Source organism: Lissotriton helveticus, chromosome 8 (genome assembly GCF_964261635.1).
Source record: "Lissotriton helveticus chromosome 8, aLisHel1.1, whole genome shotgun sequence".
Taxonomy (NCBI): Eukaryota; Metazoa; Chordata; class Amphibia; order Caudata; family Salamandridae; genus Lissotriton; species Lissotriton helveticus.
Window position 1 is genome coordinate 1,692,659,294 of NC_136069.1, and position 22,970 is coordinate 1,692,682,263.

Consider the following 22,970-nt stretch of genomic DNA (forward strand, 5'->3'; position numbering starts at 1 on the left):
CTGTGCAGTAGGGGGTTGGCCATGGCACAGGCCCTGCACCCAACTCCCCACAACAGACAGCTTGAGTGAAGAAGGCCACCAGTGGGAGGTGATGTGGGTTAGACACGTGGCCTAGCCAGAAATCGGGCTTTGAAGCCAGCCCACCTCTGTTGGTGGCAAACATCTGTGCTTAGTGGGGGAGAGGGGTGAAAATGAGAGTATTAGTTGAGGGGTGTACCTACTGACCTAAATTAATAATCACAATTCTTGTCAGGTGGACCCCTAAAGTCACTAAATTAACCTGAGCGCAACCTCCTGGTAGCTACAGCACAGAGCAAACTCGAAAGAACAGAGTTAATTTTAATAATCAAAATAACACAAATCCAGTAAGTATAACTGTAGATATAAATTGTGTTAAATTTTGAATTCAAAAAGTGCTGAAAGTCGTTAATTACCAACCCCTGTCAACTGGTCGTGGTTGTCAGAAATGATAATTCTGTGCTAGATCTGAAATATTTTATTATGACTCATCTGTTATTTTAGTCAAGATAGTTCCCTTAAGAAACTTTTCAGCAAGAGAATAAGGGGCATGTTTATAAGCCCCTGGTGCACTTTTTGTGATGCTCTGGCACGGCAAACCACAAAATCATATTTATGAGGCCGAGCAAAGCCTCTTTACATGGCTTTGAAAGGCCTAATACATGTGGAGGAATGAAATGCAGCGCAAATCACTGAGTTGCCTTAACCTGCACTAGGGAGGCATTCCATGGGCAATGAGGTGGGTGTTGCCACACAACAAATGTAAATGTACAGGAATTTATATAGCGCAAATCACCAAGCGGTTTCTAAGCGCTTGCTTAGGGAACCCGTCCTGGTATTTCCCTGTGAGATGACCCCGGCAGGGTATCCGCAAGGTGAAAGCCAGGCATCCCACCGCGAGGGGCCGTTGTGGAGATTAAGCAAGCTATTGCCCAGAGTCGCAGAGTGTGAACCCGTGAATTGAGTAGGCACCGGAGCGAGAATTGTCGAGTCCATGGACATTTTACGACTCAAGACCCCGTCGAGCCGGGGATTGAACCCTGGTCCCGGGCTGACCTCTGCTTCCAGGTCTGCCTCCTCTAACCAGTGAGCCACACTTCTCCACAACACCCATGGATTTTGATGCAGCTCCAAATTTACAAGACCATATAAACCTGGGGATGCACCAAAATCTTATGCCTCCCCAGGGGAAGAGAATAAGGAGAAATAACTTTATTGTTACTTATCTTTTCCTCTTTCCATGTGTGCTGCATTCTGTAGCTCACGCAGAAAGAGGAAAAATCTTCCCAGGATTGTTTTTGTGCTACACTTATGCCTGGCTCTAAGCTAAGGGGGTGACTCCTGACCCCTCCTTAACCAAAAGGGTAACAGTAACCCTACTCACTTTGGCAGCATTTCCTTTGTGTCCCACACCAACCAATCCCACAGTGCGGCTGTGCTTTGATGAAGAAGGTAAAACCTGTCTCCCCTTGGGCAAAGCCTGTGTACCCACCCCAAAACTTTGTTTTTTTCAGTGAATTTCTGAGATTGTTGAACATAAGCTAAGCTCTTATTACCATGCCTAACTACAGCATCACTTTCTCTTTTTCTGTGAATTTTACATACTCCAAATGCAATTGTTATGTTATGTTATGTTATGTTATTTATTTCTTCTAGAGCGCACGGCTACTCCAAAGGAGCATCCCGGCGCTTTGGCGAAGAGGACTTATGCAGAGTAACAAACATAACAACTAAAAGCTGAAAGAAAAAAAAAAGCCAGAAAGAAACCCTATACAGAAAAGAGCCAAGTCTTTAATTCCTTCCTGAAAACAAGAAGATTACTTGCCCTTCTTAAAGCCAAAGGGAGCTCATTCCAGCCCCGCGATGCCAGGTAACGAAAAGCCCGGCCTCCAGTTCTGGAGCGCTTAATGATAGGCACAGCCACTTTAGCCAATGAAGCAGAACGTAAAGCCCTGCTAGGCAGGTAAAAGGAAAAACGTTTCCCGATGTACTTGGACCCAATACCATGAAGGGCTTTAAAAACCAGAGTGAGGCTTTTAAAGAGGATCCTCTTAGAGATGGGCAACCAATGCAAAGCTTTTAATAGCTCAGCAGCGTTGGCCCGTCTCGAGAGTCCGAAAATAGCTCGGGCCGCAGAATTCTGCACTACTTGCAGGCGGGTCAAAAGATATTTGGGTAGGCCCAGATAGAGGGCGTTCGCATAGTCTAAACGCGACCCTATTAACGCCTGCACGATGGTTCTTTAGTGGTGAAGTGACAGCAAAGGAAGAAATGTCCTAAGCATCCTGAGAATGCCGAAGCATTTCCCTGAGAGCCCGATGACATGGGGCCGAAAGGATAGGTCACAATCGATCAGAATTCCTAGGTTCTTTGCCTTCACGGAGGCAGTGTCCGGGGGAAACATATCCTGTGGTCACCAGGCCTTCCAGTTGGAATCAGGAGTGCAGCCAAAGAAAAGCAACTCCGATTTGTCGGAGTTGCATTTAAGACCCTGACAACGGAACCACTCGAAAACAGCCTCGAGACAGTCCCTAATCTGTATGCCATCGAAAATCAATTCATAAACCTCCAGCTGGAGATCTCTGCCTGTGCCTCATCTGTCTTTTCTGTTGAGCAATTTCTACCCTAGGGCACCAGAGCTCCATACACATAAAAGTTTTATTAGTAAATGCGAGAGTAACAATGAGAAGTGGTGGGGAAATGGAGAATAATTACATGTAAACTGAACTTTATGAAAATGATTCTCTGTCTCTTAAGTACCAAATATTAAGAACATGGTCATTTGAGTTCAAGTATACAACTCTCAACAAAGTACTTATAAGAAGGTGGCAAACATATTGAGTGTGCAACACTTAGCATTACAAAATGACAATAATGAAATAATGGGCTCCGGTTAGATTTGGGGGTCTCTAGTTGGCATAGGTAGGTACCTGTGTCAAATAGGGACCCTTGTGTCTAGTCAGGGTAAGGGGTAACCTCCTAAAATAACTCCTGATAACCCCCTTGGTAGCTTGGCACAAGCAGACAGGCTTATCTAAGAGGCAGTTGGTAAAGCATTTGTGAACACATACAGTAACCGAGTGACAACACTACAGATGAACACCACACAGGTTTTATACAAAAAATAAGTATTATTTATATAGACTTATCACAAGACCACAAATGAAAAAAATCCACAATACTGTACGTAAAATGGTAGAATCAGCTTAGTTCTCTTTAGATGTAAAAATGCGGCACTTTGATTTCAATGTACCTTTGGATGCGTAACGCTATACAATGAAAGTGTTGCAGGGAAGGTGATGCGTTGGTCCCTTACACGTAGGGACGGTGATACATCGATTTCTTACTGCTCGTCCGTGGTGATGCGGCTCGCAATAACATGAGGCGATGAAGATCCGGTGTGATGAAAGCAAAGATGGCATCTTCTCCTTGATGCGATACGATGCGTGCATGCCCGACAACCGCGCGGCGACTCAACTATTCTTCTAAGCCCTGATAGGCCCTGCAACATGCTTCTCCGGTGATGCGGGTTGCTCTGGCGAGGCGATGAGACAATTGCAGCAGCGACACCCTTGTTCAGTGATGCTATGACAGCGGCTGTGGCACTCTTCTCTGGTGATGCGAGACACTTCTGCGATGTGGTGCATCAGCTACAGTGGCGTCTTCCTTGTTCAGTGATGCGACGGCAGTGGCTGCGGTGGTGACACTCTTCTTTGGTGATGCGAGATGCTTCTGTGATGGGATGCAACAGCTGCAGCGGCGACACCCTTGTTCAGTGATGCGACGGCAGCGGCTGCGGCGGCGACACGCTTCTCCGGTGATGCGAGGCGCTTCTGCGATGTGACAGGTACATCGGCGACACCCTTGTTCAGTGATGCGACGGCAGCGGCTGCGGCGGCGACACGCCTCTTCCTCGTGAGATGCGCTTTCAGCTCCTTGCGACACGCAGTCCTCCAGAAAGCCCAACACAACTGCAGGCACTTCCAAAGATCTCTTGGGGAGCTGGTTGTTGAAATCTGTTGTCCCTGAGACTTCAGCAGGAGGCAAGCTCTTACTCAAGCCCTTGGAGATCCTTCACAAGTTGCAGAAAGTACACACAAAGTTCCTCTCTCCTTTCTTTGGAAGTCAGGCAACCACTGCAAGCCAATCCCCCAAGCAGCACTTCAGCTTAGGGATAGTCTCTCCTCAGTCTCTTTGGTTCCTCTCCTCAGCAAAGGTTTCTTCTTATTTCCCAGTAGTGATTTTAAGTTCTGGGTCCCCTCTTTAATACACAATTTCTCTTTGTTCGCTGCAGGCAGAGAGGCCTTTGTCTAGTCCAAACCAGTTCTGGTCAGTCCTGGAGCACTCTGTTTACATGACTCCTTCTTTCCTTTCACAGTGCAGGGCAGAGACATCAGACGCACCACAGGAGGTGGAGCCAGCATTGTGGAGCGAAGGCACAGCCCTATTCAGGTCCCAGGTGCAACTATTCCCACCCATCTACATGTAGAACTCTCTATTCAGCCCTGTGCTGACTCACCCTGTTTCCTGGAATACCCCAGCCCCTGTCACTCAAACTCCAGACAAGGAATACACAACCTATCAGAGATACACAACCTAGCAGAGGCAGGCTTGGATGGTTAGACAAGAAAATACCTACTTTCTAAAAGAGGTATTTTCAAACACAGAATGTTAAAACCAACTCCACTAAAAGATGTATTTTATCATTCTAAGATCAATCATTGAATTTCTAAAGCGCGCTACATACCCGTGAGGGTCTCAAGGCACTGGGGGAGGGGGGGGATTGCTACTGATCGAAGAGCCAGGTCTTGAGTAGTCTTCTGAAGGCCAGCAGGTCCTGAGTCTGCCGTAGGCTGGTAGGGAGAGCGTTCCAGGTCTTGGCGGCGAGGTAGAAGAAGGATCTGCCGCCGGCAGTGTTTTTTTGGATACGAGGAACTGTGGCGAGGGCGAGGTTGGCTGAGCCGAAGCTTCGGGTGGGGATGTGGAAGCTGAGAGGGTTGCTGAGGTATGTAGGTCCGGTGTTGTGCAGTGTTTTGTGTGCGTGGATGAGGAGTTTGAAGGTGATCCTCTTGTTGACGGGGAGCCAGTGTAGGCCTCTCAGGTGGGGTGTGATGTAGCTGTGTCAGGGACGTCGAGGATCAGATGTGCCGAGGCATTCTGGATTCATTGTATTCGTCTCAGGAGCTTGGTAGTTGTTCCTGAGTAAAGGGCGTTCCCGTAATCGAGTCTGCTGGTGACGAGGGACTGGGTGACGTTTTTTCTCGTGTCGGGAGGGATCCACTTGAAGATTCTGAGGAGCATTCGGAGGGTGTTGAAGCAGGATGCAGAGACGGTGTTGACTTGCCTGGTCATGGAGAGGGTGGAGTCGAGGATGACCCCCAGGTTGCGTGCGTGGTCTGTGGGTTCCGGGGGCTGTGCCGAACGATGTGGGCCACCTAGAGTCATCCCAGGCTGATGGGGTGGGTCGAGAATGAGGACCTCCGTTTTGTCTGAGTTCAGCTTCAGTCTGCTGTCCTTCATCCGGTTGGCTACGGCCTTCATTCCTCTGTGGAGGTTGGCTTTGGCAGTGTGGGGGGTCTTCGGTGAGGAATATGATTAGCTGAGTGTCGTTGGTGTAAGAGATGATGTTAAAGTTATGTTGACGTGTGACGTGGGCGAGCGGTGTCATGTAGATATTGAACAGCGTCAGGCTGAGGGAGGATCCGTGTGGGACGCCGCAGATGATCTCGGTGGTTTTTGAGCGATAGGGTGGGAGGCGGACGCTCTGGGTTCCGCCGTAGATGAAGGATGTGGTCCAGGCAGGGGCCTTCTCTTGAATTCAGGCGTCATGGAGGCATGCTGATAGGGTGCGGTGGCAGACTGAGTCAAAGGCTGCTGATAGGTCCAGGAGGATGAGGGCAGCTGTTTCTCCTTTGTCCATTAGGATCCTGATGTTGTCAGTGGCGGCGATGAGGGCGATCTCGGTGCTTTGGTTGCTGCGAAAGCCGGATTGGGAAGGGTCCAGAATGTTGTTGTCCTCGAGGTAGCGGGTTAGCTGTTTGTTGACAATCTTCTCTGTCACTTTCGCCGGGAACGGGAGCAGGGAGATGGGCCCGAAGTTCTTGAGGTCCTTGGGGTCCGCCTTGGGTTTCTTCAGAAGAGCGTTGATCTCGGCGTGCTTCCAGCTTTCCGGGAAGGTTGCTGTCTCGAAGGAGCTGTTGATAGTTTTCCGGTGGTGGGGAGCGATGGTTGTGCTGGCTTTGTTGAAGACTTGGTGAGGGCAGGGGTCAGATGGGGATCCGGAGTGAATGGAGTTCATGGTTTTGATGGTGTCTTTATCGCTGACGTTGGACCAGGCGGTCAGGCGGTTGGTGCGGGTAGTGGTCGCGGTGGTGGTGGACTCTGTGGTAGTGCGGGGGTCTCATAGTTGAAGCTGTCGTGAATGTCGGTGATCTTGCGGTGAAAGAAGGTGGCCAGGGAGTCGCACTGGTCTTGTGATGGTGGTATGTCGTTGGTGTTGGAGCTGGGGTTGGAGAGTTCTTTCACGATGCTGAAGAGCTCCTTGGAGTTGTGTGCATTGTTGTCAAGGCGGTCCTTGAAGGCGATCCTCTTGGCGGTCCTGATGAGTTGGTGGTGTTTGCGGGTGGCGTTCTTGTGGGCTGTGTGGCTGTCTGGTGTTCAGTCGTGGAGCCATTTCTTATCCAGCTTCCGACTGGTGCGCTTGGAGATCCGGAGGTCTTTGGTGAACCAGGTGGCTTTTTTGTTGGTGTGGTTGGTTGCGGAGGTCTTGAGAGGGGCGAGGGTGTTGGCGCAGTTGTTGATCCACTGCTTGAGGTTGGTCGCGGCGGTGTCGGGTCGATGGGGTCGGCGGGTGGTCTCAGGGCGAGGGTGGTAGTCAGTTGGTCCTTGGTGACCCTGCCCCAGCAGCGGCGTGGCAGCTGTTGGGTGCGGTGGTGTGTGGTGGGTTTCCTGAAGGTGAAGTGGACGCATCTGTGGTCGGTCCAGTGGTGTTCGGTGGTGTGGTTGAAGGAGACGTGGGGGCTTGTGGAGAAGATGGGGTCCAGCGTGTGTCCGGCGGAATGGGAGGGTGTCATCACGAGCTGTTTGAGTCCGAGGTTGGCGAGGTTGTCTATCAGGGTGGAGTTGGCATTGTTGTTATTCTCGAGGTGGAAGTTCAGGTCCCCAAGGAGGATGTAGTCCGTGGAGGTGAGGGCGTGGGTGCAGACGAGGTCGGCGATGGTGTCGCTGAACTGTGGTCTTGGTCCGGGTGGTCTGTAGACGAGTGTTCCTCGGAGGGTCATGTTGGGGTCGGTGTGGATCTGGAAGTGCATGTGCGCGGCAGAGGTGAGGGTGTCGTCGGTGTTGGTTGAGATTCTGATGGTGTCTTTGTGGATGATGGCAATTCCCCCTCCCACTCCGATGGTGCGGTCTCTGCGGGAGATCTTGTAGCCCTGTGGGATGGCTATGGCGATATCTGGTGCTGAGGTGGGGTTCAGCAAAGTCTCCGTCAGGAAGGCCACATCGGGGCGGTGGAGTGTAGGAGGTCCCAGAGTTTGATGACGTGCTTGTGAGCGGAGCGGGTGTTGAGGAGGATGCAGCGGAGGTGGTTGGGTTCTCTGGTTAGTGGTATGGTGGTCTGGATGTTGGTGAATCTGCAGTTCCGGCAGGCGAAGGGCCCTTGGGTGCGCTTCGGGGTGGCCCGGTAGCAGGGGTGGTCTCGTACGCTGTTGAGTGCGTGGAGGGTGTTGGAGTCGTAGTGTAGTCTGGTGTTGGGGGGGCGCGGGGTCCAGGGGTTCTGGTGCTGGGCGTGGTCCAGGCACAGATGGGCTTGCCTTTGGCGTGACTTCGGCACGCCAGCGGCGCGCCTGCTGCGCGGCCTACATATGAGGGGTAGCGGGAGAGAGGAGCAGCTGGGAGGTGGGAGAGGGGCGGCCAATAGGGGACAGGGGGGCGGGGCCGCAGGGACACAGCTGTGGGAAAACAGCAGGGGGACACGGAAGGCGGGGGAGAGGAGAGGGGGCACAGGGACAGAAACGGGCACAGGGGAACAAATGTAAAAGGGCACTGGAACAAAACAAAGGATACAGTAGCAGAACAAGCCAAGTAGCGATTACAGATCACAGGAGAACAGAAGTAAAAGGGCACTGGAACAAAACTAAGGATACCGTAGCAGAACAAGCTCAGTAGCGATCAGAGGTCACACGGGGGCTGCGTGGCGGTGAGGGGAGCGACTTGCCTGGTGACATGGTCAAAGGTCACTCTCTCTACCACTGTGCGGCCTCCATAAGAGGGGTAGAGGGAGGGAGGAGCAGCTGGGAGGTGGGAGCGGGGCAGCCAATGGGGGACAGGGGAGCGGGGCCGCAGGACGCAGCGGCGGGAAAACGGCAGGGGGACACGAAAGGCGGGGGAGAAGCGAGGGGGCACAGGGGAACAAAAGTAAAAGGGCACTGGAACAAAACAAAGGATACAGTAGCAGAACAAGCCAAGTAGCGATCACAGGTCACAGGGGAACAACAGGTAAAAGGGTACTGGAACAAAACAAAGGATACCGTAGCAGAACAAGCTCAGTAGCGATCACAGGTCACACAGGGGGCTGCGTGGTGGTGAGGGGAGCGACTTGCCTGGTGACAGGGTCAAATGTTGCTGTCTCTACCGCTGCGCGGCCTCCATTCGAGGAGTAGAGGGAGGGAGGAGCAGCTGGGAGGTGGGAGCGGGCGGCCAATGGGGGAAAGGGGGGCGGGGCCGCAGCAACGCAGTGGCGGGAAAACGGCAGGGGGACACGGAAGGCGGGGGAGTAGAGAGGGGGCACAGGGGCAGAAACGGGCACAGGGGAACAAAAGCAAAAGGGTACTGGAACAAAACAAAGGATACAGTAGCAGAACAAGCCAAGTATCGATCACAGGTCACAGGTGAGCAGAAGTAAAAGGGCACTGGAACAAAACAAAGGATACCATATCAGAACAAGCTCAGTAGCGATCACAGGTCTCACAGGGGGCTGCGTGGCGGTGAGGGGAGCGACCTGCCTGGTGACAGGGTCAAAGGTCGCACTCTCTACCGCTGCGTGGCCTCCATATGATGGGTAGAGGGAGGGAGGAGCAGCTGGGAGGTGGGAGCAGGGCGGCCAAAGGGGGACAGGGGGGCGGGGCTGCAGGGATGCTGCGGCGGGAAAACGGCAGGGGGACACGGAAGGCGGGGGAGAAGAGAGGGGGCACAGAGGCACAAACGGGCCTAGGGGAACAAAAGTAAAAGGGCACTGGAACAAAACAAAGGATACAGTAGCAGAACAAGCCAAGCAGCGATCACAGGTCACAGGTGAACAGAAGTAAAAGGGCACTGGAAAAAAACAAAGGATACCTTAGCAGAACAAGCTCAGTAGTGATCACCGGTCACACAGGGGGCTGCGTGGCGGTGAGGGGAGCGACCTGCCTGATGACAGGGTCAAAGGTCGCTCAGGCATACTAAACGCAAATTTCTACCTAGTTCCCTGAGTCAGTTATGAGTATAAGATGTAATAATCAAACTGCCCATTCTGGCCTATGGGGAACAGGTAGAATTGCAATAGTGAAAAACGAAAATGGCTGTAATTCATAATTAGGACATGCCATACACATCAGGGCGTGTCTTACCTTACACTTACTATGCACCCTGCCCTTGGGCCTACCATAGGGTGTCTGATATGAAGAAAATGGAAGGTTTAGGGACTGGCAAGTGGGTGCACTTGCCCAGTAAGCATGGCAGTACCAGACTGCACACAAGCTCTGCTACGCCGGACCTGAGACGCATTTTACAAGGCTGCTTCTGTGGGTGGCACAACTAGTGCTAAAAGCCCACCAGCAGCATTTGGATTTACCAGCCCTGGGCACATTCAGTGCACTGTACTAGGGTCTGACAAGTAAACCAAATCAGCCAATCATGGAGTCACTAATCCATACATCAATTTACAATAGGGAGCACTTTCACTGTGGCACTGGACTGCAGTGGCACAGTGCCCAACGCATCTATCACCAGCAAAAACACATGAGGCAACAGCAAAACATGGAAGGGAGACCCACACCAAGGTGCCAGTTCTAACAGCTCCTTTTCAGACCTTTAAAAGAGAAGGCCTGTGTGGAATTGGTTCACATGTTGGCTAGCAACAGTTTTGTTGTTTTGCCTGCATTAACTTTGCTCTTGCGAGAAAAGCTCAATGTAAACCACCAGATTTGTGTTACTTTGGCATACTGAAAGCCCTGTCGCTGAATTCATATATAGGCATTGAACGTCTAATCTAATCTGATGTGATACAAATAGGATAATTTCTGTTTGTTCCAGAGCAGGTTCCAGTTGCAGAAAATACACTGGGCGAAGCTGCTACTTAGCCCTGTGAAAAATTTAGCCTCTCTAAAGTTAGTATACTTTTTGTGACTTTTCCCACTATCATAATTCTATTGATAGGTGACCAGATGTATGAGGTGTGAAAAACTCCACCTCTAAGGATGACAGCACATACTGCTCTTTACAAGTTTACTGCCGACTCATATGGCTGAATGGATGGATGACTAGCTGAACGGATCATTTAGTGGAACTATGGGTAATTATATAATTGGTTAATGTAATGGATGTCCGAGTGGATTGGTTGTTAAGAAGTTAGTTGAGTTGGGGTAGATGGACGAGTGTCAGGGTGAATAGATGATTTGTTGGGAGTGATCGAGTAGATAGGTGAGTGGGTGAATAGAGAAATAGGCGAATGAATGAAGAGGTGATGGGTGGTTTGGGGTTGGGGTTGGTGTAGAGAAGAGGGGTGGGTAGGCAATTGGATTGATTGATAATATATAAGTAAGAAGATGGATGATTGTATTGTTTTTTTTTGGCATGATTGTATCAAACGGTTAGATAATGGAGTGCATATGCAAATGCATGAGTCAATGGCTAAGCCATTGTGTGACTTAGTGAGTGAGGGCATAGGTGAATGAGTGAAAGGGTAGTAAGCTTCACTTAAATTCACTTACTCACACACAAATGCAGATACACATGCATACACACACTCACACGTGCACACAGTCGCTTGTGGAGACACAATCAGCATAATGCACCAACAGCAGTTGAAAGTTCTGTCAAAGACAGGACCGCTGCATCATGCTAAGCTGTGGGGCAAGACTTGCACAGAATAAACAAAGCATGAATTTAGTCAAGGGATGTCAGACATCTGAATCTTTCATTGTCATGCTTCAGGGCTGCTGTGAGTATATGATTTATTCAACTTTACTGGTTGTTACCTGCCATGGTTGCATGTGAGTGATGTCAGCACACGTCCCATTTCTAAAAGGACCTTGTCCTGGCTGGCATGATATCAGTGAATGGATGGCATGAGCATAGGCGTAAAGGGCTAGGTAACTGTGGTACGTGTAGCTCAGGTCACTCAGTTCAAAGGTCGATAAGGCTAGTTTATTCAGGGACTCTCTTCCAGAACAGAGTTTGTCTGAGGCGCCCTGCTTCAGTGTGGCCACCTTGGCAGTTCCATTGGCCTCAGGCCATCTGCAGCCAAACACGTTTTCCCAGAAGGTTTCACTAAGGATGTCCCCATGACCTTGTGAAGGGCGAAGACGTAAAAGATAGGCCTCAAAGCCTGGCAGGCTCTCTGTGTAGGGCACAAGCCCTATAGTCCCATTAAATATTTTCCAGGTGTCTCTTGGAAAGAGTCCAGGGGTTATAGCAAAGGAGGCAGAGAACACCCACACTCTCTCAGTCACATTCTCTGCATATAGAGTTTCTAAAAACACCTTGCTGTGCACCTCAGGGCTGTGAACAATGATCACCTTCACAGACTGTCTCTGGATCATTTCTACAACCTGGAGGATCTTCTCCCTGGAGTACAGGAGGTGGATCCGCTCCACAAAAGCAACACATGCACCATTTTCCTCTATGGCCTTTCTTAAGTCCTGGCCTCCCTTTAAACCAACCTCATCATCCGAGACGACCATTCCCACCCATGTCCAACCAAAGTGTCCCATCAGCTGTGCTAGAGCGATGTTCTGCAACGTGTTCCCAGGCACAGTACGTAGAAATGATGGGAACTGGTGTTTATCACTCAGGGTGGAGAGGACAGATGAGTGGCTGATCTGTCAAAAAACATATTTAAATATTACAAGAAAGTATAAATTATTTATGTAGTACAGGAAAGCATAAATGGCATGAATAATCATTTTAATGTTTATTTTTCAATCTGGATCAGCAAAGCAAATTGTCATCCAGCATCCTACTTGAAGCCAGCAGCCTCTTTCATGAGTTTTAAAATTGAATCAGTAAGAGACTTCATGAAAAATGAACCAGTCCACGTTATGTTCACATTTATAGAAAATGTATTTACCATTATTGTAGTGAAATGGGAGAGTAGTGTACTCAAACACACAAGGATTGATACTGACATGGGATGAGCCTTACAATGTGAGGGGGCATGTATAAAGGAGGTCTGTAGTGCTTACAGAAAGTCCACGTTACCTAAACATTGTCAAACATTAAAGGCAAAATCTACACCAAACTGCAGTTTCACCCAACTTAGGCCTACAGAGTCCAGTGAGGTATCAATCTTAGGGTAAACATGCATCCTGAATACAGACCCGCAGTCACTATTGTCATAACTACTCTTAATATAGCACTTTGAGAATTGTCATAATGCCTTGGCTCAGCTAATAATCATATGCCAGGCCTCTGCCCAACTCCCCCCTTACTGGGCCAAGGTATTTACTTTTCTGGTCAGGAGCAGGATCAAAACTCTACACACGCATTAGAGCCATTAACACTGATTGACCCAGTTCCTAGGAAATGAAGGGGTGGGGAGAAAATATGATGCTACAAGAGTTTCTTTTTGTCCTGTGTGCATATGCTTATTAACTCCTCACATCTCAGCTGGGAAAAGCCGAAGTTCTGGAGCTAACCCCAGGATGGGCTGCTCTTTGAGGTTTTGGCGGTAAGGGACGAGGCGACTGTATCTTTTCGGGGAGGAGCTAAGGCTCCCAGGGACAGTCTTTTCATAGATCATTTAAAGTTGCCATCTTCCCAAAGTGCAAGAGGGTTGGCAGAAAGTTTAAAACAAAATATTGGAATTAGCAATTCTGTGTGATTTTTGCTGACATTCTTTGATAAAAATGCTTTTTGACCCAGGCAGGGTCTCTGAGGGACCCCAGCACCATGCCTTTGGGGTCAGGGTATTCCTACCCTGCCCCATTTCGTTATTTTTAACTTTTGTTTTGGGACTATGCTGAGTCTGAGTCTCAAAATGGCTCCCAACACTTCCTGGTTGTGATGGATCTAAGCACAATGATGATGTTGCACTCTAGGACTGGCATCTAATACCTTTCAACTCCACTTACAAAAGTCTTCACAAAGAAAAGACACTTGAGATGACATTGGACATGAGGCTGTGATGCTGGAATAATGCCAAGCTGGAAGGTGAAGCCACCTAATACCACTGCAAGAACAGACTGAAGAACATTAACATCAACTAGCACCCAGGATTACCATGGTTCTCCCCAGGACCAGAGGTGCTATCTCCCTTATTGTCATGGAAAAATAGCTGGGGAAATGGACCTGACAAGTGTAGTTAATTGGATTTTCTTGTTTAGGGATGAATACCTACTAAAGGAGCAACTACTATTTTTGCCAGGAAAACACAAGCAAACCAAAATTAACCTGTTCCTAATCCTTTGGTAGCTCGAGGCAAAAGCTGTCAGGCTTAACTTAGAGCAGAGGTCTTCAAACTTTCAATGGAACACTGGGTATTGATTCTGTTGTCAGCACTCATCTAGGGTATTAAGATTAGGTGTCCCGTTATTATGGTATTTATTTCTGTTTCTATTTATCCATAATATTTTTTTGGCCATCTTATTGCTATTTAGCCATATTTATTTTGTGTTTTGAGAATAAATGGAGTCGTAAAATGGTACATTTCCAATTTTTTTTAACTGATGAACCTACGCGAATTAAGCAGCCAAATGTATCAAAACATGACACCCAAAGGTACATATTACTATTATTCTTCATATATATGTTTACATATGCCTATTTTAAAGGAAATCTCATCCTGTTTTTTAACTGCCCATGCTGTATATCTGCTCAGCTAATAGCCAGAAATTCGTAAAAGAAAGCATGGTGTGTCACTCACAAGAATTACAGTTTACAGTATTTTTTCACTTTTAAAAATAAATACAGACAGGTAATACAATGTTTCCTGTCCGTATTTCTATTAAAAATCAGTAAAAACAAAAGCATGAGAGCCTTAATTATGATATCCATATTCCAGTAGGAAAAGCGTCACATGATCAATGGATAAAATCAATTATCCAGAAATGTATAGAATGTCAAACAACAGATCAATATAAGGTTTTTTCCATATACATTTACAAGCCATAAATAAATTCAATAAATTCTGGGATTAAAAATTCTGGTATGAATCTGGCCCTTTCTGGCTTATGGCGGACACCCATTACCCATCTGTTTTTTTTAATTATCTTTTAATTGATTTTTAAGATAAACACATACAAAAAATCGGCATCAGCAATTTCTTTCCATACATGATTGAATATGGCAGATACATTGAGTTTATGTAACAGGCATGTGAGTCAGTACTAATGCATGTCATATACTCATTGGATTATCCATATGGTCGAACAGTGCAGGAACTCTGCAAACTCCTATGACCAAAATGCTGGACTGTAGTCTATAGAATAATTCAGAAATACTACCAAGGGTTTTGGCTGTCACTATAGGCGCTAACACCAGGGCAACACAAAAAGTGATGCTCCATAGGGAGTAATGTACAATATTAACGTTAATCCTTTGAGTTCTTTGCAGTGCAGGGCTCAAGCTTCATAATGTGGTATTACCTGGGGGTAGTTGAAGACACCCATAATCCTGGCCATAGGGACAGTCAAAGAGGACATTGTTTCCCCAATTACCCCAGCCAGTGGTGGTTGCTTCTCACAACAATATCCAGGAACCGGCCCCGATCTTCCTGTGAGAAGCTCCAAGACCCCCTGGATGGCTCGGCTCTCAGACATGCAGGAGTCAAAGATCCGGAAGCCCAGGGTGATGTTGGGTAATAATTCTGAACTTTCATTGACTTCTTCTGTGGCAAAACTCATGGCCAGAACATCCCGATAATATCGCGTGTAGAACCTAGAGTAGAAAGCAGTGCCATTGTTTCAATAACGACCGGTACGTTTGTGATAATTAACAAAAAGAGAGCACTTTAACAACATGTAAGCAAGGGTCACAATAGCAGTGCACTCCAAATGAATCTCTTTAAATACTAGATTAGCATACAGACAATACAGAGTAGCAAGAACTAGCAATCAGTAACTATTCTTAAACTTCAAGAGGGCTATACAACATCAGTGTCCAGTCAGTAAATTACATAGCTCTCTATATAGTGTACTGATATGAAGTACTCTGTGCAGAAAGTCCAGTAAGTCCCAGATTGGTATATAGAGGCGCAAGTAGATAATACTAATGTTCTATTTGTGATAGTGTGGGTGAGCAGTTAGGCTTATCGGAGGGTAGTGCTAAGCATTTGTTGTACTCACAGAGGCAATACATGAGACAGACATTCAAGAATAAATCTGAGACCAATACAAAAATGAATACTTCTTTTTATATAATTTTTCTGACATAGAACTTCGTTCACAGGTAAGTACCTATTTTCTTATTAATTATCAAAGTTCGAAAAATAGTTCAATATTGTGTGCAATTATGCACAAGGATTTCCTATGGGAGAAAATACAAAAACGAAAATCGTACAGTCAGTTCCAGGGGTTCACCTTTGAGGTTTAGTGTAGCAGAAGGTCAAGGTCCAAAGTTCCACCAGCAGATCATCAGTAGAGTCCCGGGTTCGGCTTGGAGCAGGGTGCTGAAGACGTTGGTAGCTGGTGCGCTTTGAAGAATGGGGGCAACCTAAAACCAGGCTGCACAAGGGGACTTGAAGGCAAGTCCTAGGGCTCCCAAATTGAGGCTCAGGTCACAAGGGCCACTGGAGCATGGGAGTACCCAGGCCAGGCTGACTGGGTGCAGAGCAGGTTGGTCAGCTGGGGTCTGTGCCATCGCGGTTAGGGAGAAGCAGGCTGAAGGGACAATTTCAGGACAGCTGGGCTACTCTCAGAGTGGGTCTCAGGGGTTCCAACGTCCCCCAATGGGTGCTTGCTTCCTGGGATGTTGGTGTCCGGAGTAGATTCTTTCAGTCAGTGTTGGCCACAGGCGGTTCAGAACCCTGGGGATTGGTACACTTGTCTCTGGTAGGTCCTGGTGTCTTCGGACTCAGTGGGGAGACAGATCTGACCTCCCAGAACAAGGGTACCTACTCCTTGTTGGCCGCAGCATTGGTCGGGCTGGTTACCTGCACAGTTGATAGGGTGGACTCTGCAAAGTTGGTGCCTGCGTACTGCAGGGGAGTAGCTTCTCCGCTCCAAGGGAGTTTGTGGGTGATTTTCAAAGGGCTGGAGGTCCTCTGGGGTTCGTAGAGTCCTCACAACATCAAAACAAGGCAACTCGCCATAATGGTTGAGTTTTGCAGCAGCAGGCAAGGTTTTGCAACAAAGTCCACAGCAGGCACTCAATTCTCAAGTTTCAGCAGCTCTTCTTTTTTCCTTTTCCTTGTAGGTACATCAACTCTAAAGCTCAGGGTCAAGGGGTGCAATGGGCTACCTACCTTTAGGGCGAATACATCCTCATAAGACAACTTCTGTTGGAAAGTGGGCATAATCCTGACCCTGGTTGACTGATTCGCTCCAACACAAGATGGAGGAATGTGAAAAGTGGGGTCTACATCACCTTCCCTCCACAAGGGGTGGTGCTGGCTGAATGTGGGCACATCTCTTCAAATAACAAATTTTACCACCAGTCCTCCTGCCAAAAGTGGAGCAGGACATTCTCCACTAGTTGGAGATGCCTGGGTTTGCATTCTTAAAATCCTGCAATAAATCTTTGACTTACTTCCACTAGATGCCCAACGAACCATTGTACAGGCCCTTGTTACATCCTGCCTAGATTATTGCAACATCCTGTACTTAGGGGTGACCACAAGCAATCTGAACATCTTGCAGACAACATAAAGACCAGTCCATCTTTAATAGTTTTTAGAAAGCAGCTAAAGACTTGGCTGTTTTCTCATCGACACGATACTTAGATCCTTTTACTATTGTCCCTTCGATTTAATCACTGGTTTATTTAGATTTAGCTTCAGCGCCGAGACACCTATGGGTTATGTTATGTTATGTTATTAGTTTTTGTACCGCGCACAGCTACCCCAGCAAAGGGGCGTCCTGGCGCCAAAGAAAGGTCAACACAACATCACAGAGCGCGCCTGAGTCCAGAAGAATTTAGTTAAAAAGAAAAGTTTTAATGGCGCGTCTAAATAGGAGTAAGTCCTCCATAGCTCGAATTTCACTGGGAAGTGCGTTCCACAATTTCGCCGCCACTACTCGGAATGAGCGGCCGCCCATCCTGCTCAGCAGAAAGCGAGGGACAACAGACAAATTCTGCCCCATCGACCTCAAGGATCGAGAGGGAACGTAAGGGGTCAGTAAGTTCATCAAAATAGGTGGAGCCATACCCTTCAAAATTTTAAAAGCTAGGCAAAGCACCTTAAACTCGATCCGGCGAGCCACAGGCAACCAATGGAGTGATTGCAATGCTTTGGATGCTGAACAACGTTTAGGCAACCCTAGTACCGCTCTTGCGGCGGCATTCTGCACTCGTTGCAGCCGCAAGAGTTCTGCCTTGTTCGTACCTGCTAATTATATATATAAATATAATAATAATAACGGGTAATTGTAGCGCTTTAAAAATTGCAAAAATAAATAAATAAATAAGGTTCAGAATGCTGCAGCTTGGTTAACTCTGAATATTCCTTGGCGGGCCTCGGTGGGGAGGCCTTGAGGAAATTAAATTGGCTCCTCATACAGGCTAGGGTCACTTTTAAGGCCTTGGGTTTTGTCCACAGGATCTTCAACAAGAAAGGGCAACGATTTTTGCGCCCCCTTCTCACCGCACATAGACCTGCTTGTCATCTAAGTTCCTTGGGCAAGGCTAAGATGATTGTGCCTAAGGTGCAGAAGGTACGGGGTGGAGGGTGCTCCTTTGTTTTCCTTGCGGCTGAGGCCTGGAATGACCTTCCTGTTGATTTAAGGACATGCCTGTCGGAGACTTTTTTACGTAAAAAACCTAAAAGCTTGGCTCTTCAAGCACCCACTGGGGGGCCGAAAGTAGGCCTTTACCTGGTCTTCTGGGGACTCAGTTGGAGGGAGGGAGGGTGGGAGGTTCACGCCTGCTGGTGAGGTGTTGTTGGTGTTCTAGCGTGGGGACACTCCGTTGGAGTAACCAGGCGCTCTATAAGCAGAATATTAATGATAATAATTATAATAATGTGAACACGTCTCAAATATAACTAATTTTGCCACCAGTCCAAAAGTGGAGCAGGACGTTTTCCACTATTTGTAGACGCCTTGGTTGCATTTCAAAGGCGGCATTGCCTCTGAAGCTTACCACCATGAAATGCAATTCTGGCCTGGAGGAGGTGTGAAGCACCTCTGCCCTGAGGAGTCATTGTTCCTCTGAGAGTGAAGGCTCTCACCTCATGAGGCCAGAAACATGTCTGGTGGTGGCAGGCTGGCTAAGACTAGTCAGAGAATACACTAGTAGTGGTAGGTTGTCAGAGGACACCTCTAAGTTGCCATCTGTGTGCATCACTGGCCCTTCCAAGAACACTCCCTCTAAATACCATCCTCATATTCACGTGTGCATTATCTAAGGCTGTAAATATGGCAACATATTTCCTAGGCTTTTAACTAAGCCCTCCCCAAACAAAAGCCCTGTGGAACTGCACTGGGCAACTTCTCTGCTGTAGCAGGGTTTCTGTTCTCCCACAGAACTGTGCACAGGGGATTGGAACCTCAGCAAATTAGGGTGACCCAAAACTCACCTTAGTACCCAACACACCCCTTACCGAGCTAGCTACAGTGTCTCATTGGTCATAACCAACTCCCAATGTTTAGACAAACCAGAACATGAACTCACAAACCTCAGGTTATGTGGAACACATGAGCACTCTTTCGTTATACAATCATTACAAACCAGAACATGGAGTAAAGAAGAACACGTGAGCATTTGAAATGTTTATTTACTAATGCCGTCTTCTCAGGCACAGTATCTTAGATAATACAAGTAAACATATTATCAGAAGCAAAGTTACAAGCATAGTTACTAGTCCATAGAAAGCGAACGGTGACAGCATGTTACTATGCTGTAAATTAATAAGGGTTAACAACACTTATTTGTCACCCTCCCTAACTCGCATATTATATTAATAGCTAAGAAGGTCTCTTTGGGTTGAATTAGGGCGGGCCCATACCTCAGGATCCTAGATTGAAGGGATCACATCAGCATACACCAGCTCTCTCTGCATGCGAACCGCATCAAGTGTGTTTGTGTGCCTTAAGCAAAGCAATATAAAACCCGCCTCAAGCCCAAAGTTGGCAGAAGTGGCACTTATGTTATGTCTATGAAGGCGCGAAGATCAGACCGCATAACAAATCTGTATCGTGTTGTTCCTGAAGCTTCAGCACTCTCTGTACAGACATAGTTTATTAAGCAAAGCTGATATCAGAGTAATAACATATTATTCTCATGTAAACCACAACGAACTACTGGGTTGAAAGCTAAATCAACAATTAAGTGTCGTGTGCAGAAGCAGCAAAAGGAAAAATGGCGTTTAAACATTTAATGAGCCTATGCTAACTTAACACATTATAAAGATATACAGTAGCTATATGACACCCCCCCTTGATCCGAGGACGGATAAGATAAGATAAGATAAGGGCAACTTCATGAAAGCAGAGTTCAAGAACTGCGAGACTTGAAACTACTGTAAAAAAATGTAATATTTTGCTCAAGTCAATAGGTCTGGGAAATTAATCAATGTACTAAAACTCGCAAAAGGTGTAAGCTGAAAGTCAAATGGCTGGACTTAAACCATGGAAAAGTTTTTAGGACAAGACCGTATAAGCAAAATATGCAGCAACATCCTCCAGCATGAAATCACCGTCTTCATCCGAAAACAGTTCAGCCATCCAATTCAAAAGTGGAAAAGAACATACGTGCTCCCCAAGTATCGGAGCCTCTATTACCATCAGAGGACAACTCGGTGGGTTTTCAATAAAGCTCAGTTCCAAGAAATCCCGCGCTGCTGCGAATAAGCCCCAGGGACCCATTAGTCCATGCACCGCTGCTAAGGCCATAATCCTTTCGTCAGAACAAACCAACTCGTGAGTAGTGATAGGACTCATCAGCTGATTAAAATCGACGTCAGGAGAAACCGGTCCGCAGAGACACAAATCAATGGCCCAATCAAAATCACAACTCAGGCAGTGAAACACAGGTTGGACACAGGTGAAGTAGGAAAATCGAAACGATAATCCATATGCCGTGCTCAAAATCGCAAGCGGCAGTGTGCCAAAATATTCAAGCATCCGGTTGCGAAACAGCGGCAGCAGGGGCTGGGCGGCTTCTTCCACATGTGGGGTATCCATATTTAAGGAAGCAAAGTACAATTAGGACGCCTGCCGCTAGTGCCAGTAAAACCGGGAATCCACCAAACAGACTCGAAAAAATGGAATGAAAAAACTAGGGATCACTCCAAATATTTTTTCAAATGAAGTCACAAGGCCGCTGCTAACTGTTTTGAAAAAATGCGCTAGCCCAGATGGTGAGGACGCGTTAAAGATAGAATGTATCATTTCGCCAAAATGCAACGGTAAATCAGTATTTAAAAGGGCCTGAACCTCGGTCCGAGTGTTAGCTATGTGAAGCACGAAAGTTTCCCGAGCCGAACTCAAGGCCACTTCTTTCTGGGACAATAGAGCCCTCAGTCTAGTCATGCCATTGAACTCTGCCTTCAAGGTTGGTATGCGTGGCCAAATGTAAACCTCCCTATTTTCATGTGTGGGTGGGTACAGGACATTTCTGCAGCAAACGACACGTTCACTTACTGTTACCACATAAGCTACACCTTTAATTAACCCGCAACAATCTTCATTATTCAAAAGTAAATAACTCCCGTTCCCCAACAAGGTAAAAGTCGGGGTAATTGCTGGTACAGGAGTGCCTTTTAAAACACAGGCCAAGTTTGGTCGGTCCTGGTTGCAAGAACCGTGTAATTGTATGTGCCTACACATTAACGAGTGATCTGGAGTTTCTGTACATTCCTCCCCATGCAGATAAACTTCCTGGCCGTCCTTCAAACATCTATAAGCGAATGGAAGGGACCACACTTCATGGAGAAAACCACTACCCAAAGGCTCATAGCGACCTATGGCAACATATTTCATACAGTTAGTAAATTTTTACAAAGCAAAAGGTAATGTTATCAGACCGTGGATAAGCCACGTTGCAGCTGAGGCCTCTGCCACAGAAAAAGGCAAGGACTCCAACTTCTCAATATGTAACATAGAAAAAGAAGCATCACGCATAGAAAGCAAGCGTTGTTTGTCAGTCAAATTAAAGGGGGCAAAGAGAGAGGAAACATTCATGTAGCTCCATGGCACCTTGCCAGATTTAAGCGTTTGCAGAGTCCATGCAAATTGCATGATAGAACGTAATTGATTCTGACCATGGTACAACACAGATACTTCATCATGCACAATATCCACTACAGAAGACACAATGTTATCTAAAGTGTAAATGCGAGAAGATAGCATGTTAATACTATTGTCTACCACTGCAAGCACTTTCTCTAGATTCGCTTGATCTATAGCCCTAAGTCGTGTTGCTGCCTCAATCTGTGATGTTTTCCAGATTTCATTGTAGACAGCATATATCCATCTTTTCGACCTACCACTAGCCGGGCCTTTTATGAAATCATTTAAATCTATATCATCATTTAGTTTTGCAAGATGTCATTTAACTGCAGATAATTTAGAATGTTTCAGCCATGTTTGACATAATTTACCCACAGAGTAAGTTGTGACAGAATGCTCAGTTTCAAAACGTGAATCTGGTTTAACCTGAGCAAAGCCATCAGACAAACCCAGAAAACGGCGCTGGCAAGAATCAGCACTCTTGTGCCACACTAGCCAACCTTTAGGGTCTATAAGGATATGTTAAAGGAAGAATTCAGCAATAGGGTCTGTAAGTCCCTAATCGAGAATTGAGTATAATTACTCCAGCCTGAATATTCCTCTAACTCGGGGATAGAAGGAAAATTTAGTTTTTTAGCAGTAGCCAATCCAAAGCATGTCGTTTGTGAAATAGTAGAATTCAAAAACAAAATCTGATTCGGGATGAGACATGCACGGTGCAAAGCCTCAGAGCCTTGTACCTGCCAGTTTTTAGAACCCCAAACTGATTTTAGGTCAATAGTTTCCTTCCATAATTCATAACCGCCAACAGCTAGCTGATCAAGAAAGGACTTCGAATATAATAGCTTGGTATCGGTAAGTCTAACCTTGGACATAGGCTTCTGTGTCATTTTGAAATAAAAGGACTCGGGATTAGACTGATTGAAGTCAGTAAAATATGTGTACTTTTTCAAAAAAGTACTTGAACTGCCTTGTATAGGAGCCGGACAATGCTCCCATTGTGTATAATTCACAGTACTCCTTCTGGATGTTGTTTTATGCAAGAAGTGATTGCCAAAATGTTGAAAGCAAAACAAATCACCATAATTAGCAGATTCTAAATATAAATCTTCAGCATCAAAGGCAGCATAGTATTTCAAATCAGAAAACAAAGACTCTACGGCCTGAACATCCCAATCATCAGAACGTATGTTTCGTTTCACCACATCCCCCATATTAACTCTAAGCACATTAGGGACATTAACAACCTCCGTAGGGCCATGAATTTGAAATCGAACGGCATCCCACACTATCCCATCAAGGACAGGCCAAGCAGTGATGTTAACAAATGTCAAGTCTCTTCTCGGGCTATGTGCAGAATGCGATGAGGAA

At 46.9% G+C, this 22,970-nt stretch overlaps 1 protein-coding gene across 1 annotated transcript in view; it reads right to left on the reverse strand.

Annotated features, from left to right (window-relative positions):
- LOC144774114 (extracellular calcium-sensing receptor-like) overlaps positions 1 to 22,970 on the reverse strand; it is a 101,242-nt gene that overhangs the window by 64,214 nt on the left and 14,058 nt on the right. The window contains exons 2-3 of the mRNA XM_078659139.1: positions 14,859 to 15,150; positions 11,253 to 12,095 (exon numbers count right to left, since the gene is read on the reverse strand). Coding sequence (XP_078515265.1) covers positions 11,253 to 12,095; positions 14,859 to 15,150 — 1,135 coding nt within the window. The remainder of the gene's footprint in view (positions 1 to 11,252; positions 12,096 to 14,858; positions 15,151 to 22,970) is intronic.